This window comes from Arachis duranensis, chromosome 8 (assembly GCF_000817695.3).
Source record: "Arachis duranensis cultivar V14167 chromosome 8, aradu.V14167.gnm2.J7QH, whole genome shotgun sequence".
Taxonomy (NCBI): Eukaryota; Viridiplantae; Streptophyta; class Magnoliopsida; order Fabales; family Fabaceae; genus Arachis; species Arachis duranensis.
This window is the reverse complement of record NC_029779.3, coordinates 35,972,717-35,991,565: the sequence shown is the minus strand read 5'-3', so window position 1 is coordinate 35,991,565 and position 18,849 is coordinate 35,972,717. Positions and strand designations below refer to the sequence as shown.

The window sequence follows — 18,849 nt, the reverse complement described above, 5'->3', positions numbered from 1 at the left end:
GTCACTTAGATCCTTTATTCCGTTAACTCTAACGGAGGACAAAATAGTCCCTGAGAACTCTAACAGGGGACAAAATAGTCACTGACAACTCTAACAAGGGACAAAATGATCCATAACCCCTTTATTCGAAAACGACACTGTTCTTTCCCAATTTTTATCATATCTTGCATAACCCTAACATTCAAACTCTCCTTCTTTACCTTCACATTCTTCTTTTCCATCTTTTCTTTCTCCTCTTTAGCTCCAAGATTAAGCCATGGTGTAATTGTCACACGTGTCGCACCTACCCCAACATGTCATGGACCACACACTTCTTAAATTTTTGTGACTGGTACATCCACTTCCTCTGCACTTCACCCACCAAAAGCATCCACTTCTACGTCTTCGATAACATCACCTCCAACCCCAACACGTCCACGACATCCTCAAGACCAAGTTCCACAACTACTCCAAGGACATGCCTTTCTCCACTCTCTGACAAGCAATATAGATTGTTAGACATTAGAACATCATGAGAAGATTCTCCTTCGACATCATATGCAAATTCTCATTTGAAATAGACATTGAGTGCTTCATTCCTTCTTTTCTAGAGTCCAAGTTGGCAGACAATTTCGACCTTGCATCCAAGCTATCAGTACAACGAGCAATGTCACCGTTGCTACTCATATGAAAACTGAAGTGATTCCTAAACATTGATTCAGAGAAGAAACGGAAGGAAGCGATCGGAGTGGTGGACAATGTAGTCATGGAGATGATAGGACAGAGGAGAAGGGAGATGGCAACAACGATGACGGGTCTTAACAAACCAGACTTGCTATCTAGATTCAGAGGATCCATTGAAAACGATAACTAGTTGAGAGATATAGGCATTAGTTTCCTGAGTATGAATTTTTTGAGAACAAGTTGAGGATTTTTTTCTTGTGAACATTAAATTTATAGAGTGTGCATTGTGTAGTTTGAAGTTATAGTATTAGACTGCTAGTGTTATGCGAGATATAATGGAAATTGGGAGAGAACAGTGTCGTTTACGAACAAAGGAGATCAGGGACCATTTTGTCTCCTGTTAGAGTTGTCAGGGACTATTTTATCCTCTATTAGAGTTAACGGAGTAAAGGACTTAAGTGACTGATGGAATTAATTGTTAGGAACTAATCGATTAATTAATTTTAGTTGAGAACTAAAGTGTTCAGTCTAAAATTCTTTGAGGACCAAAATGGATATATACTCTTATTTTTTATATATGATCAAGATTAAAATTATTTAAGACCCGGATAATTTAAGCTAACTTAAAATGAATTTTTTTTAGTTATTATTGTTATAATTATTATTTTATTTTTCAATCGTATTTTGATTGTTCGATATTAGTTTATGCTGTCTTATTCATATTTTTTCTTTATTTTCTTCAATCATTTGCTCTCAGAATAATGGAGTTTAGCTTTAATTTTAACGGTTGAATTCAAAATATGTGTTTACAATGTTCAGTACAAAAAAAAATTAAAAAATAACTTAGAATAAAGCCAAATCAAGCGTGAATAACCTCAATAGATCAAATTAATAAATCATTTATACCACAGTAAATTAAAATAATGTGCATCCATGATCTAGCTTGCTTATATAACTTTTATTTTAAATTTCAAATACATCATAATTTCTTTTAACATATACACTATTCTATATACTTAAATTGCTTTACTTTTATGTATCTTATCATTTCATATGTCAATCCCGGATACACAATATTTTGTTGTAAATTGTCTGCCCGAATAATATCATCATTCTAGGTAGACATTCTTTAAATACATCTGGTACTATTGCTTCTACCATACACTTATTTATCAAGTTTGATATACAAGATAATATAGTTGTAACAGTACATGCCGAAGCCAAGCAATGCTATAGTGCGCTTTAAAACAAAGCCATTAAAGCAACCTCAACAACAGTACTGCCATGCAGATTATAAATCAAAATTCAAATACAATAGTAAATGTGACTTGTTTTCAGTTAGAGAAAATCTCCCCCTTAACAAATCACTCAAAAATAGATTAAGGTTGGATACCGAAAGATCAAGAAATATCTCAACCACCCTGAAGCGATAACACTTTATAAATACAAAATCCTAATTACGAAAAATGTACGATATTCATTTTGAATAACATTATACTCATTTCTTATATTTTTACTTACTAGAACGTTGGAGTGCTTTTGTAATTGTATGTCATTGTTCTGTTTCTTGAAATCGACGTACACCTCTTTCACTTCAGGCGAAGAAGATCTCAATCCCTGAACATGACGAATTATACCTATGGCCAATAAGCTTACATACACAAAAACAACATATATAAAATTAAATAAAATAATTTTAAATTATTATTTTTTTAATATTATTGTTAAACTTGTTACTAGCTAGGCTACGAGGATACCTGATCGTATATACTTTGTTTACAAGCATAGGAAGAATTGATATAATCTGAGAGAATAATATAAATTAAAGAAAGTATTTGTGGAAAAATTGAATGATGATGATGGAAGTAAGCTAAGGTTGATCATATTGACTACTGAGATATGTAAATTGTATATATTATGTGAAAAGTAACTAATTAACTACTCCCTTATTACACACCAACTTTAATTAATAATTAATCAATGTAGCAAACTTTGGATAAAAGTGGAGAATCCTACTGACATTTTCAGCTTGAATATTGCTTTAGGAATTTCCTGGAAATATTAATAAACCATAATAATGCTGAAGTTGTACAATCAAGTCATCATTTAATTTGGAATATAATAATCCATTATCGGGCTTCCAATACTGTAACACTTATTTCATTAGTTGAAAAACATTGTTGGTAGCTCGAAGAATCAACTGCTTGAAGAAGAGAAGTCTCAGTGAGGAAAGAAGGCTCCTTAGGTTGGGGCAAGGCAACCTCACTACCCAACATCATCACCACATTTGACATATTTGGTCTATCCTCAGGATTTTGTTGCACACATAGGAGACCGGTGTGGATGCAACGCAATGCTTCTAATTCAACATAAGAATTCTCCATGCATGAATCAATTAAGTATAGAGCCTTCTTTTCTTTCCATAATGTCCAAGCCTGAAACATGTGATTGGATGAATTGAAATAATCCATGTCGATCCCAAGATTTGTCACTTGTAATTAAGAAGGAACAAAAAAAAATTTACTTACTTGTGCAATAAGATTTGCATCTTCATTTTCACGAGAAATCATTCTATTCTTTCTTCCACTTACTATTTCCAAAATTAATACTCCAAAGCTAAATACATCAGATTTTATTGAGAATAATCCATAAATAGCATATTCAGGAGCCATATAACCACTGAAATCATTAAAAAAAATTGTTTTAGTCATCATTGATAGAATTAAATATAAATTAGATTATATTATATATAAACTTACTATGTTCCAACAATTCTATTTGTATTTCCTTCAGTTTGATTTCCTCCAAATGATTTTGCCATCCCAAAGTCAGAAATTTTAGGGTTTAATTCTTTGTCAAGCAATACATTGCTAGCTTTGAGATCTCTATGTATAATTCTTAATCGAGAATCTTGATGAAGATAAAGTAATCCTCGAGCAATTCCACATATAATGTTGAATCGGTTAGGCCAATCTAAAATAACTCTACCATCCTTGTGACCTAATTATACAACTAATAGTATTATTAACTCATTGAAAACAAGCATATATATATAGAATTGTTGGAGAAAAGGACATAAAAAGGTTATATGACAACAAAGAAAGAATTTTCTTAAAGAAAATGAACATAAAAGAGGATGTTAAGAAATTCAAACCGAAGATAAAATTGTCTAGGCTCTTATTGGGCATGTATTCATAGACAAGCATCTTTTCTCCATCTTGAATGCAACAACCAAGAAGCTTCACTAAATTGCGATGTTGAAGTTTAGCAATTAATAAAACTTCATTCATAAATTCTGTCAACCCTTGTCCAGAATTAGATCCCTGTAAAAGTCTCTTCACAGCAATATTTTGTCCATCAACTAGAGTTCCCTGTAACGTATCATATAAAATTACATAAGATGATAAATATAACTATATAAACTCTTATGTTCATTATATCAAATCAGTATATGTTGACAATTTACCTTATATACAGTCCCAAATCCACCTTTTCCAAGTTTATTACTAATGGAAAAGTCTTCAGTTGCTTTTGCAATTGTAGCAAGGTCAAAGATAGGAAGATCCAAGTAGTCTTCATATGCATCATTATTCTTCTTAACTATAAGTACATAATAGTTTGACATTAAAATACATCTTCATCAGCACATTATTATATAGAATTAGTCCTTTGAAAGAATTGTGTGTATGTGTGTGTGATTATTGACGAAAACCACATTCGTAATGATTTGCACTCTGTTGTCTATATAATTGTTATGTATCAAAACTAAAAATAGGAAAATTATAAACTCTCAAAAATTTGAGCCTAAAAGACAAGAGGTAAAACCGTAAAAAGATGGACTTCACCTTTCGTATTTATTCTAGTAGTTAAAAAGTTACATACGATAGAAAAGACCTTAAAATTATTGCACTGTATAAGAGGAAAAGTGAAAAAAAAAAAAAGACAAGTTAAAATTGGAAAATAGATGTTGTTTATATCGATTATGTTATGTGTACACTAAAATTAAGCATTCATTTTTTATTTAATAATTTAATAATATACTTTATTTAAAATTAAATATTAATAATTAATTAATGATAAAGATAAAAAATTTCCTATGATTGTCTGCATTCTTTGTATATATATGGAAACATGTCATGCAGGATATTATTACTTTATTAGCGTGCAAATAAATGTATTAGGTTGGACCGGTGAACATAACATTGAATATGAATGATGCCTTCAAGTCTTCAACAGCATCCAATGTACAATGCCCACATATATTAATTAATTTTCTTTTGGGTGAAGACACATATACCAATTAATAACACAGTCAATCTTAGATGCTTTTAGAATAAATAAAAGAATTTATTTTCTCCTTTGAATTTATCTTTTCAAGTATGTTAAACTAATTATGATCCCTTAGTACCTTATGTACCATTATTTTTTTAATGGTTATTTTTTTTACATATAAAAAAAATTATGGTAATATATACATTAACACTGAACAGTCATAACAATAATAAATATATAGTCTCATGTAATAATAATAATAATAATAATAATAATAATAATAATAATAATAATCTATTTATTACCTCTGCAGTTTATTATTCTCTGGCCAATGTAACCAAAAATCAGAAGCACCACAAGAACAGAGGCACTGGTACCGGTGACTATCAGTCCTACCTTCTTCTTTTTGTGCCCTTCCTTCCCATCTTCGCGATTATTCAGTTCATGCAGAAACAATTAGCTGACTCGGTTATGACTTATGAATCATCGAAAACTGTATATATATATAAGCATGTATGCGTGCATGCTATCATGGAAATACAACAGAGTGAATATATAGAGTGAAAAACAATTAACTAACAATAATAATCAGCAACCTCAATATATATGATGCACTAAAAATCAGCTAATTAATAACTATTATGACATGAGAGATCTTACCGATGATAGTTCGAATGTATATATCAGCACCGCCATCAGAAAACTCTTTGATATCGTCGAGAACACCGAACCACATCAAACAGCCACTACCACCTTCTCTAATATCTGAGTTTGCATAAGCCATACACGAACAATTCTCTCTGCATTTATCCCTGCATTCATCAAGATTCATACTCTCATTCACCCAAGAACGCCGAGTATCTGGGTATTTCATTCCTCCAACTTTAGAAAACCCATTCTTATCATCTCTCTGACTACCCGTCTTATTATCCATGTTGCATCTCGATTGCTCATCAAGCAATGAAGAAGAACATCCTTCAGTCCAGTTTTGTGATGACTTTTGCTTGAACCCCTTCAGACACTGGCACGTTGAACCGCCACTTATGATGCTGCAATACGCATTTGGACCACAGTGATTATAGAGATCACACGCTTCTCTCGGCGAATGGGAAGAAAATTCCGTCCAACCCGAAGATCCGTCGTTCCACATGTAGCCGTGTCTGTTACCTAAGGTTTCGTTCATGACGAGTCTCAGTAAAAGTGATGACTTATTTTCAAGATTATACTTATTATACACAAAATACACTTCATTTTCGTTCGACACGAATTTATAACTAAAAAGGTTATTGGGCATCAATTCAGGTGTTCCACTGAAACGAAGACCATTCCATGGACCGACACGGTAGTACTCTTTCGATCCCTTCATGAATATTCCTTGGGGAAAACCCTCGAGCGAGATTCCCCAAGAAAGATTCCCCGGCGAGGGATCGTCCCAATTCTTCCAAGCAGTTAACCGCCGTTCAAGACCGGTTTTCAGATCCCAACCGAGCTTCATCCCCGGTAAGAGTGTATCACAAGGATAATCAAAGCTTTGCCAGACGTAGTTCATGGAATCTTGTTCGTCATTCTCATCTCTAATAACAAGATTTCCAGAATCTAAGAGCTGAGCAATCGGATTCGAAAGGTTCATCTTTGTGGTGGAGTTTGTAGACCAAAAGACGGTTCCGTCCTTGTTGACAAGTTGAAGAATCCCTTCGTTGTTTATGTGGAGTATGCTAGTGTTGTCTTTGACAGGGTTGGATCTATTTGCAACCCAAACAACGGTTTTCAACGGGAGAATCTTGTACCAAATACCTAAGTAATGGTTTGAAGAACTTCCTGGGCTGAAAAACCCCATTTCAAAAGTTCCATTACTAGAAACCAATGTGTTTCCTTCATGAAGAGGCTGAACCATAGATATTGAATCCGTTGCGCTTGAGACATCACGAGGAAAGAATAATAAAGGAAGAACCATCCCTGTAAGGACGAAGAGAAATGGAAGATTGTTCATCATCGTACTGTTTCACTGTGAAAAGAGAGAAGATCGAGGGTGAGAGGTGAAAATAAAGTTTAATCATTACAACTACTTTTGAATGCTTTAATTTGTAGGCTCTCCAAATTAAATATGTAGTACTTCATGCATGCATTTATCACTACAACATCAAATTGAAGAACTTGTCGAATTTTAAAGAATTTGTTAGATCTAGATGAGATTTATTGTTGTTTTTTTATCATTTGTTTTAGAAATTTTTAATTTTCTTTTTGTATTTTTTATACTAGCTTTTTTTGTTTTGTTCTCTTCTCTTAGATTTAGGATTTCAAAAGTTGATTATTCTGATTTAATTTATTGGGAAATTCTATTTCTACAATTGTTAATCCAAATAGTTCCACTTAACTTTATTAGACCCCACGGTTTACTATGGAGTATCAGGAGTCAATAATGGAGTTGTATGAACATATCTAAATCACATAGTAATTTATGGAAAGCTTCAAAGACATCATTAATTGACCTAGAAAGCGATTGAGGGGACCTAAAAGGTACGCCACGACACAAACGTCTTGGCTTATCTAGTTATCTGATATTAAAACCATTATAAATTTAGAATTATCCTTATGGTGATAATAGGTAAGGTGGATTTGAATTCAATTTTTAATTCTATTTTTGCAAGTTAAGAATATGTCAACTCTAATTTTATTTATTTTTAGTTGGTAGATATCCAACTCTATTTACATATTAATAAAAAAATATAATATTATTATATAATTTAATAAATATATAAATTAAAAATTTAATACAAACAATATAATTATTTTATAAATAACATAAATATTAAACATTTAATTTTACATAGTACGACAAACACATAATAGAATACACAAATACGATGACCACGATATTAAATGCAAACACGGATACAGAACACTGATGAAAAAAGTAGTCGAACAAGGAACAAGAATTTTCAGCAAAAAAGACATAGAGTAAATGTCCAAAATGGTCTTTGAATTTTAAATTGATATTCAATTTAGTCCTTGATTTTTTTAAATGACCAATTAAATCCCTTAAATTCAGAAACGTGCGTCTCCGCTAGTCCCTCGCAGAAGTGCCGTCTAAACGTTGCTGGTGTGAAACGTTAACTGCCATGTGGGCATTCCAGCTGTATGCTGATGTGTGCCAAGGTTGAATTTGATTCAAATTGGTATCTGAAATTGCCTAATATTATCCAAATTAGTCCATTTCAATTATAAAACCCTAATTGTCTTCCCTTCTTCAAACCGTATGCTATGTTCTTCTGTTCTTCAACTCTCCTTTTCTTCGTTGACCTCTCTTCTTCGCCCTAAAACCCAAATTGATTTCTTGTCTGTGTGAGTGATGATGGGTAGTGGTGAGAGAAGTCAAAGTAGCTCAAGTAGGAATAACTCTGCAGGCAAACCTTATGGCAACAAAGGAATGCGCAATAGGGGAGGTAAGAACGTTGTTTTCTGTAATTGCGGGCTTCGAACGGTGATGAAGTACTCAACAACGGCAGAAAATCCTGGTCGACCATTTTATGGTTGTTCAAACTATGAGGTAAGGTTATGGCTGTGAAGAAAATGTTAAGATGGTTTGAGTTTGAGTTTGGATTCACTTGCATTTTTTACTTTGCAGTATGGAATTCATTGTAATTTTTTTCGCTGGGCTGATGGATGTGAAGAACAAGTTTCTGCAACACCCATTCCACTAGAAGTTTTGCATGAGTTAAGTTGGAGGATGACAAGCTTGGAGAGTGATGTTAAGACCGTGAAGATGATGACAATGGTGCTGCTGGCTTTTGTAGTTACTTTTGGTGTGTGTTTAGGTTTTAGTTTGTTGGAGTTTATATTCAACAAATAATGATTATGTTATGAAATTTTAAATTTCTTAAGTGGTATGTAATGTCTTAATGAAGATGGAATGAAATGAAATGAAACACGAATTTGACATGAGTTCAACTCTTGATGTTGCGCTTATTCTACTAAAATTGTGTTCAACTAAACCAGAAAGAGATAAATCATAATATGAACTAAACTAAAAACTTCATTAATTTAACATAACTAATTCCGGAACATGGAACAAGTATTATTTGTGCTAAAGCACATTGTGCATAACATACTATCACAACCCAAAACATCATAGACCATAACAACATTCAAAATCCATGCATACAGGTTTCAAAAGTTACATTACAAAAAGATAGAATTGTTTAACCATAGCATTCAACTACAACAATATGAACTCAAAAAGCCACTACACTTTGTGCTAGTTAGACATTTTTTTGTGTGGGTTAAATCATGGAGTTGGAACAAATTTTAAGGAGGCCAGTTTTTCAGAGGTTGCTGCACTAGCTCCTTGAATAGGCTCTCTTGAAATCTCAGTTGCATGTGGAGCAGCCGCAGCAATAGTAGCAGTGGATGAAGTTGTCCTCTTGACAGGGAGTTTGTCTATGCGTCTCTCACTTTTAGTTCTCAGATGCCCTTTCTTGGCATTCTTTGTAGTATTTGTAGCCTATGATATCGATAACAACAATACAAGTGTTAGTATATGGATTTGTTTGTTTCCAGATTTATTAACTCAAGCTCTAATTTTAATTAATGTTTTTAATACTATTATTACCTGAGTTGCAGGTTCTTGTTCAGCTCCTAGACCCCTTTCAGCAGCAACTTCTGTTTGAATATCAATTTGTCCTCCTTCAACACTAACCTCACATTCTTCAATAACAACCTCACCGTACCATGTGGTTCACCATGCACTTCAAACATGATTTCAGCCACATTATATGCTGCTTGCTTTTCCAATAACAATTGGGGTCATATATACATATATCAGAGCTGTGCCCATTGGCAAACAACTAATTGGTATGTTAAAACAGAACTAACAAACTAACCTGATTTCATCGTCAACTAATATTAACTAACCAATTTATACAACTAGTTCAATTAAGTGTGGTCCACAATATGCATGACAAAAATTCATTTGATTGTAGTGCTTACACAATCTTACGGCTTTAATTTTAGATAATTGGAGGATCACCAAGCCACAACCTAAATAAGATCAGAGAGTCACAAGTTCACAGTCAACACACATATAAAGACATGGCTTTACATGATTCTAGATCACCAATTTCGCATAACTTCCCCCAAACTCCATGATTAGAGGCGCATAGTTAATGTAGAAAATTTATGAGCACCAAGAAATATTAATCAAAAGATAGCAGCAGCAATGATCAAAATAATCTGACTGCACATCTTAATGCCATACACGATTCATGGTTCTCACACAAGCCTCTGTTTTACCTATTCAATTTTAATGGCTATACATATAACCAAAAAATCATACAATGCTATCAAGTAGAAATACTATGGACAAGATGAAAAGTAACTTCAAACCCTGATTATCACCAAATGTAACAACCTCAATTTTAAAAATATAAATATATATAATTATCATGAGTATTATATGTACTATAAACTTATATAGTTTTTCTCCCTAGTATTATAAAATTGTTGTTATTATATTATACTACGTTATTATTATTATTAATTATAAAGTATGGAAATGAAAGACGGTTTATATTTTGGTAATATGTCCATTATAGTTTATCCTTATCGTTATATATATATCATATTAATTTACTTCAGATATTATAAATATAATAATAATATCATTCTTATAGTAATGATTATATTGGTACGCTAACAAAAGGATTATGTAAAGCAGTAAGAGTGAGAACGGGAAAAAAGAAAGAAACGAAGGGGCGTAACCGAGAGAGAGAAAGAGAGAAAACGGAAACCTCTACCAAATTTTTGGCTTTAATTTCTTGCAATCCGTAACTCCAATAAAAAAATCTAATCCGGTAAAAGTATTCATATCTTCCTTCTCTACACGTTGGCACCACTTTTGGTCGGTGGAAGTTGATGGTGAACTCCTCTATCCCTTGAGTTCGGCCAACAGGAGTTTTAGGAGGCACAGACGATTCTGGACGTTTTCTTCTTCGATAGCTCGATCAGAAAGCTTCTCCGGAGCTTTGAATATTTTGATTACGTACGAATGTATAGTTTTGGTTTCTCGTAGTTAATGTTTAATGTCACGTGAAAACTTAGGCTAAAAGACCTTAAGATAGGAATGAACTGAATGTATAATTGATGGATTGTGTATATAGTATAAAATGTGAGGTTTAACTGTTGTCAATAATTTGATGTTGAAGTTGGTCGGTTTGGAAAAAAGATTTAATATTAGTATTTGTTTGATTATGAAATAATTTGTTATTGGAAATGATTTGAGTGACTGAGAGGTGTTTGGTTTGATAGTTGGGACCCTTGAAGGGTGGCAGAAATTTGAGTCTTAGAGGAGATATTGCCAAAATTTCTTTAAGAATTGGAGTTTGATTTGAGGTAATATTTTAAAAGGGAAAGAGATTATTATGTGGCTTGTGTATTTGAGACTATTTGTTGACCCTCTGTCGCAAGATGTGACCGGGCACTTTAACTCCCCGGATTCCCCCATGGGCATGCATATAAATATGAATATTGAATATTATTGAGCTTGGAGTTTAACTCCATGGAATACTATACTATTGAGCTTGGAGTGTGACTCCATGGAATATTATATTTGAGCTTGTAGTTTGACTCCATGGAATATTATTGAGCTTGGGGATGCGCGCACAGAGGGACTGTCCAATGGTTAACTACCAGGACTTGTCGGGTTGGCTGTATAACCGACAGATGAGACTCATCAGCCATAGGACAGGCATACATCATATGCATTTGTTTGCTTTGTTTGGGTGTGCATTGTTTTAGTTTGCTTAACTGTTAAATTCTGCTTAACTGCTACTTGTTCTACTTGCTGTAAATGCTTCTCTATTTGTGTTTTTTCTTGTCTGTAATGTTAGTCTATGTAATTGAGAGGCTCCTTGTCTGGCGAAGGAATGACGAGGGTTGTTCCACCAGTGATTCAGAGGATTAGAAGTGACAGAAAGTAGAATGTTGGGTTAAGGTTAGATTCAGAATTAGAATACCTTAGACAACTTACCTAATTTCTGGTTTAGTTGAATTTTTAAGCTGAAATCTGAGTGTCGAAGTTCTAGGAACGCCTCTGGCTTTTCCGAGACCTTTTATATTAACTATGCGGGCACCTTTACCATACTGAGAACCTTCGGTTCTCATTCCACACTATGTTGTTGTTTTTCAGATGCAGGTCGAAAGGTATCTCATTAGGCGTCTGGACACCTGAAGCGAAGTGGTTACTGGGTTATTTTGGTGTGTAGTGATGTATATACACGTACTTAGCTTTCTCTCCGCATAACTTATTCTTTTTGATCCTCCTAGAGGTTTATGGAGAGGCAGGGTTTTGTTTATGTACATTTTGGGTTTTGGATAAGTATATATATATGTAAATATTCTCCGGCCAGCCTTGACTTCGCGGACTGAGTGAGGAGCCTGTTATTTTGTACCTTTGGCTTTCTATTCATACTTTTATTATCTTACGTTTGATAGTTATAGTTTGACTCACACGCAAGTTGTTTCGTTTCCGGAGCGTGGCGCTTTTCATTTTGCGATTTTGTTTTACCCATTTTTCAAGGCTCCTAGTCTATTATCTTCTTTCTACTACTATAAGTATGTATTTTATTATTTTTTTAGAAGTCGTAATACCTCGTCACCTCTGCTTTACGACTTAAGCGTAAAATTTTGGGTGGTCGGGTGTTACATTATGGTATCAGAGCAGTTCGTTCCTATAGAGCCTGAGGGATGGACTGATTATGCTTCTGGGCATACTCTGGGTGTGTGTATGTGCTATTAGGATATCTGACTGATATATGTGGCATAAATATTCATGAGCATGCATCTGGAACTTGAAGCATTAAACTTGCGATATTGAGACTGATCAACTTAATATCACTTGTTTGGTGTGAACAGGGACCAAATGTCGTCTCGTGGATCCGAACGAGGTATTCAGAGAGGAAACCCCATGGTTGAACCAATGCAAGGATGTCGAGGTGGAAACCCTAGTGCTAGTACAAGTAACGTAAGTCGATACTATAGGTCTATGACCCTTATTGATTTCCTCAAGAGTGGTCCACCTCGGTTTAACGGAAATGCTAATGCCCTGGAGGCTGATCAGTGGTTTCGAGAAGTGGAGAGGTTTTTGTACACTCAGCACGTTCCTGAAGTACAGTCAGTGGAGATAGTGACTCATATGTTGGAGGGAGATGCTCAGAATTGGTGGCAAGAATTGTGTCATACCTTGCAGGTGGAGTTAACGGATGTCCCTTGGAATAGATTCAAGACAGAGTTTTACGGTAAATATTTCTTGCATGCGTTTCGCACTGCAAAGGAATTGGAGTTAATGCAAATGAAGCAAAATGATATGTCCGTTGCTGACTATACCCGTGAATTCGATAATCTGTGCCGTTTCTCAAAAACTTGTCAAGGAAATCCAGCCGATTATGAGGAATGGAAGTGTGCTCAGTATGAGAAAGGACTAAGGAGAGATATCTATAATTACATGTATCCTCAAAAGCTAACAAATTTCACTGAGTTGGTTAAGAAGAGCCAGCTCGCAGAGGATTGCTCCATGAAGTGGACACTGCTACAGGAAGGCTTTGGTGAAACTACTCCAGAGGAGCCGCGTAGGTACGGACTGGGAATGTGCTTTCGATGTGGAGCACCGGGACAGATGTCTAGGGATTGTTCGCGTGGGAGAGCCGCAGATGCGAGTTGGCCACGACAGGATCGAGGTAAGTATGATACCAAACATGTAGAACGGATTTGTTCTGGGTAGAGCTAGGACTCCGCTTTTGTTTAGGTTACATAATCGAATTGGAAAGTTTAGGACTGGAAAGACTCAACGTAGTTTTGGACTTGGATACGGACTAGGAATTTAGGCCGATAGAAATAACTTTTTGATAACCAGCTAGGTGTCGAGAGAAAAAGTAAGTTGTGATAGATTTAGTGTTAGAGACTGAACCAGTTTCAATTGTATTACGAAAGGTGGAACCATTAGAATCGGCAGAACTTAGGAGCTATATGAAGCGAGTATTAGGGATAGTAAACCCGTCGTTTTAATACCAACCTGCCTTATAACCTTTATGCGTCGAGTCTATCTTGTATCTTCCGCTTTGCGTAGTTTTTTAAGTTATAAGAATATCCTGGATTTGCAAACTGAGCATGTCAAATCTTTCTGTTTTTCTTTGACATGTTTAAAAAAGGAAGTTACATTAGCGTGAATTTTTCATTTTATATCAATTTTCGAGGGCGAAAATTTTTATAAGGTGGGTAGGATGTAGCAACCCTCAATTTTAAAAATATAAATATAAATAAGTTATAATTTATTTTATAAAATTAGAATTCCTTATTTTTAGAAAATTATTTTATTATCAGTAATTGAACTAATTTTATAATAATTTAAATTTAATCAAATTCATATTATTATTATTATTATTATTATTATTATTATTATTATTATTTGAAGCAGAACAGCATCAGGTACATAATAAATATTTGAAGCCTTTCTTCCAAGTTCTAAATAATGTACAGATAACTCGAAGTATTCACAATATCTTGCAATAAAATACTTATCTACTTCCGCTACTCCTTGTTGGAGCTGGTGTCAATTTTCTCTAGGACCGATTGAATCCTCACATAAGGTTTTCTGGTTAAAATCTTCCCTCTTAGAGCAGCAACATATCAAAAGACATAAAAAGATTGAGAGAAGAAATTAAGATAAACTGTTGGATAGGGATAATCTCAATAAAGAGATTAGAATTTGTGTTATAATTTAGTATTTATAAATCACTAAATATAATTAGTTTTTATATAAACAAATGTATAATAATAACTTTGACTCAATTGTTAAAATTTTTTTACATTATGGTAGAAGTCCTTAATTCAAACTCACTTAAAATATATTTTTAGATAACATTACATATATAAAATTGATATCTACAGGTAGGATATATGTTACTTACTTCTAATTATCTCTTAGTGGTAAAATGAATTCAAATCATATATATAAGAGTTAAAATTATAATAATGTTATTTTTATATGGATTTAGTGAGCAAGTATAATATAATAAATAATATTATTTGATGAATATAAAATTTATTATTTTAGACTAATAATTAATTAATTATATTTAAAAATGATAGTTATCAGTGGCTAAGAAAAGGGAGTTGAATCTTAGCCCTCTTTTTCTGAATATTACTTTGTGTCTTTTAGGATAGCTCCAGGAGATATTTCTGCTTTTTGTCTTATAACTGGTCAAGAGACATTTTCTTTTTGTCTCGTAACCGGTTAGGAGATATTTTTTAATTTTGTCTCCTATGAACAGAAACAGAAAAGGAGTAGAAGAGAAAGAGAGAATCACACCCAGAAGTATCCTAGTTCAGCTGCTAAGTGCAATGCAGCCTACGTCTAGTCTCTATCACAACAGTGACGGAATTTTACTATAATCAAACTTGATTACAGACACCAATTTCTTTCCTAGGAACTACCCATTCCTATTCGGGACAAGTCCATAATCTATCCCCAAAACTGAACTTGACTTGGTCACCTACCAAACTTTCAACCACAAAGTGCTAACCCAACTTGTAAGGAAATTTCCTCAGGATCATGACAAAAAAACAGAAATACATACAAAGAATTTCTGAGATAATAATGGCTTTTTCTTTAACTCTCTGCCTTTTTTCACTCATTGGATTTTTCTTACAAAACCTCACATTTTTTCTTTTACCAATGAAACACAGACAGACTCACTGAGAAAAAGAAATATTCAATGAAAGCCATGAAGGAGAAGAATAAATAGCTCAAAAAGCTATGAGAATCCGAACGTGTGCTCTCACTCATTGTCTCAACCCTTGGCCGTTCTCCCTTATTATAGAAGGGGAAGCTTCCAAGGTTGAAAAGGTTCAACCGAGCCAACTTCTTCTTCTTCAATTATCAAACCGGTTCGGACAGAGAGAGAAGAGAGGGAACCGAAAGCTAAAACCAACATGCAATTACCTCTCTCTCATCCCTTCTCATCAAGCTTCATTAATCTGAGCATTCCATCTTGACTTGGTCCCCAAGAAGGATTTCTGACCCTTGATGAACCCTTGATCATTGACAGCTCCATCTGCTCTATCTTCTGCCTCTTCCTCCACGTAGCTACAGTAGCTACCTCTTATGATAGATGACCAGAAAGTAGAGACGAGACATACCCCAGAGATCTTCTTCTTTGACCAAATTGGATCTTCCACTTTTTTAGGTATGGTGATCTTGAGATTTCTTTACCACATCTTACCATTAGTGGTAAAGATATCAGCCACACCATACTATAGATCTTCCTTTTGCAAGAGCCATCATCACCTTGGCCTCTTGCTTGTACATAGCTTCTCTGCTTCTTCCTCTGATAACTTCTTCCATTTTTTTTTCTTGATGGAAGTGACAATCTGAAAGCAAGAGAGAGAAGAGAGAGACGAAAGAAAAGCTTTCAATGAGAGTAAAAAAGGAAATTAAAATGAGTTAATTATCCATTTCCTTCCCCATGCTTTGTAACGTGTGAAATTAATTAATGTCATCAAAGTAATTGCACTTTCTCTTTTTTGGTTTCAAGGCATGCAATAAATCCAAGTTAATTAAAACTTGAATTCCATCACCCGTTGAAAAAGGCATCCGTGAAAAGCATGCTTTTAAATTAATTAAAATTTGGATTCCACCAAAGTAAATTGGTAACCAAAACATACTTCAACAAAATTGGGCTCCTTTATTTTTGTGATCAACGAATGGCATCCTTGGGCCATTTCTTTTTTTATTTGTTTTATCAATATGGGCTTATGATCTGAGCTTATCTTCATTTCAAATTTTAGCCACTTTATGTTTGAATTGATTTTGCACATAGCTAAAATAATTCTTTGATCAAAATGGGCTGCTCTATCTTTTTGTCCCAATAAAAAATTAATTTCTTCCTTCTGCACACTAATAAACATATCAAATAAACCATAGGAAGCATTAAATAAGACACTTAATTTTAATAATTTCTTAATTTATATTTTAATAATATTTAATTAAATATAAATTTTTCAAACTCAACAAAAAATATTAATTAAAAATATAATATTAAACTATTAAATTAAAGATATTTAATTACTGACGGAAACTATTATATAATATAAATTAATTTTTTTATAAATAATGGGACATAAAATCTAAAAAATGACAAAAATTTTCTTAAAAATGTAATTTTAATGAAGTCTGTATAAAAATTTTAAAAACACATGAGAGAATAGAAAAAAAAATGACATCTCAGTTAAAATTTATATTTTTATTATGTCAGTCTATCTATACAAATATTTATTTTTCGAAATTTATGATGGATGTTTCAGTCAAAACTAACGCTTTTGTGAAGTATAACTCAATAATTTTTTAAAAACAAAAACTTACTGCTATTTTAAAATCCACTTTCAGTCAAAATTCATATATCCATCATTTAAGACCAAGTTCTGACTCAACAAAAAACTTAAAATTCTATTAGAATCTTCATATAACTACCTAGATTCGCATTGTAATAAGCTAAAAAAAATTGTTCATAGTCTCTTAATATACTTTCGCAAGCCACCTTAGAACTAACTTTATTTTTTAATTTATTTTAGAGTAAATTTGTATTAAATTTCTCTAATGTATTAAAGGTAAGAAAAATCATATTGAAAAAATAAAAATTTTAAGTTAGCATTTTAATCTGAAACATATAATTATTTAATGAGTAGATTGTAAATTTGTAAAATTAAAATTTTATATATTTTTATAGAAATATTTTTAATTGATAATATTAGAATTTATATTAACTAATCCCTTTATATAATTTAACTGATAGTGAACGTGTTCCTTCAAACAAACATTGATATTTATTTAGAGTAAATAACTAAATTATTTTTCAAAATATTTTAGATGATTTAGCGCAAATATTTATATTTTCAAAGTAATTGATTCTTTTGTCATTTTTAATAAATTTTTAATATACATATGAATAAATAAGTTTATAATAATTTTATTATAAAATAATTCAATTTTTAAAAATTTACTCTAAAATAAATTAGACTCTTTTAAAATAATAAAGAGATCAATTTATTTGACAGAAATAATTTTTGAAAATAAAATATATCTTATCTAAATTCCTTGAGGACTTGTGCTTTTTGGTTTTGGTCAGGTAGGACTTTGTCTATTGTTATGTCTATTTTTATTTCTTCTTCCAGCTATTAACGCAATTAATTCTTCTGACAAAAACCGGGAGAAAAGGAAAATACAAGACAGTTGTTTTTTATTTTTATGATGGTATTTTTTAGTTGGATAAGTTAAGAATTAATTAGTCGTAGTCGTGAATCTAAACTCTATTTAAAGATCTATCTTTGACTGATGAGTTACTGCATGCACAAAACGAAATTCAAACCTTCTAACATTTGTTTAAGTGGACGAATAAATTGACCACTTAATTAATTCAAATCGATTGCTAAGCAAATTTTTTTTTTTTTTTGGTAATCGCCAAGCAAAGATTTCTATTCGCCCCTAGTTATCTCAAAACCAGCTACGATAGCATCTTCAAATCCAGTTACCACCAATAATGTCTCGGACTCTTGGGAGTTAATGATACCACCAATATGGTTGTCACAGCTCACAGGGCTATCAAAGGTATGTAGCTAGCTAGCCAGACCAATGTTTTCTTTTTTAATTTTTATTTTGGTCTGGGCCAGACCAATGTTTGTGTTGATTGTAGTTGAGGCTAAGAAGAATTTCTGGATTGTTTACGAGTGGGGATTTTTAACCTTTTTTTGGTCTATGGGGATTTTAAGTTTGAGCATTGTTGTAGTTTTCGCTTGTAAGGTTAGGACCAAGAAGAGAATATTGGGCTAATGATAACCTAACCAAATACTCCATTTTTGACCAAAAAA

General features: G+C 32.9%; 2 protein-coding genes across 2 annotated transcripts; one reads left to right on the top strand and one right to left on the bottom strand.

Moving 5' to 3' along the window:
- Positions 1–2,577: 2,577 nt before the first annotated feature.
- Positions 2,578–7,028, bottom strand: LOC107462376 (G-type lectin S-receptor-like serine/threonine-protein kinase At4g27290). The gene is made up of 7 exons (XM_016080942.3): positions 5,596–7,028; positions 5,241–5,360; positions 4,130–4,263; positions 3,818–4,034; positions 3,423–3,663; positions 3,192–3,342; positions 2,578–3,098 (listed from the first exon to the last, which is right to left on the bottom strand). Exons 1-7 carry the CDS (start codon positions 6,926–6,928, stop codon positions 2,793–2,795), a joined length of 2,502 nt encoding a protein of 833 aa, XP_015936428.1. The 5' UTR covers positions 6,929–7,028; the 3' UTR covers positions 2,578–2,792.
- A 1,259-nt stretch (positions 7,029–8,287) lies between these two features.
- On the top strand, positions 8,288–8,785 carry LOC110274854 (uncharacterized). Its single transcript, XM_021130194.1, has 2 exons — positions 8,288–8,482; positions 8,561–8,785. The coding sequence occupies exons 1-2, from the start codon at positions 8,288–8,290 to the stop codon at positions 8,783–8,785; spliced, it is 420 nt and encodes a 139-aa protein (XP_020985853.1).
- The last annotated feature ends 10,064 nt before the right edge of the window (positions 8,786–18,849 follow it).

Coding starts and splice junctions, on each gene's coding strand:
- LOC107462376 (XM_016080942.3), bottom strand. CDS start 6,928: ATGATGAACAATCTTCCATTTCTCTTCGTCCTTACAGGGATGGTTCTT. Junction 5,361..5,595: donor ATACATTCGAACTATCATCG/GTAAGATCTCTC, acceptor ATAATCGCGAAG/ATGGGAAGGAAGGGCACAAA. Junction 3,343..3,422: donor AATAGAATTGTTGGAACATA/GTAAGTTTATAT, acceptor TAATGATTTCAG/TGGTTATATGGCTCCTGAAT.
- LOC110274854 (XM_021130194.1), top strand. CDS start 8,288: ATGGGTAGTGGTGAGAGAAGTCAAAGTAGCTCAAGTAGGAATAACTCT. Junction 8,483..8,560: donor ATGGTTGTTCAAACTATGAG/GTAAGGTTATGG, acceptor TTTACTTTGCAG/TATGGAATTCATTGTAATTT.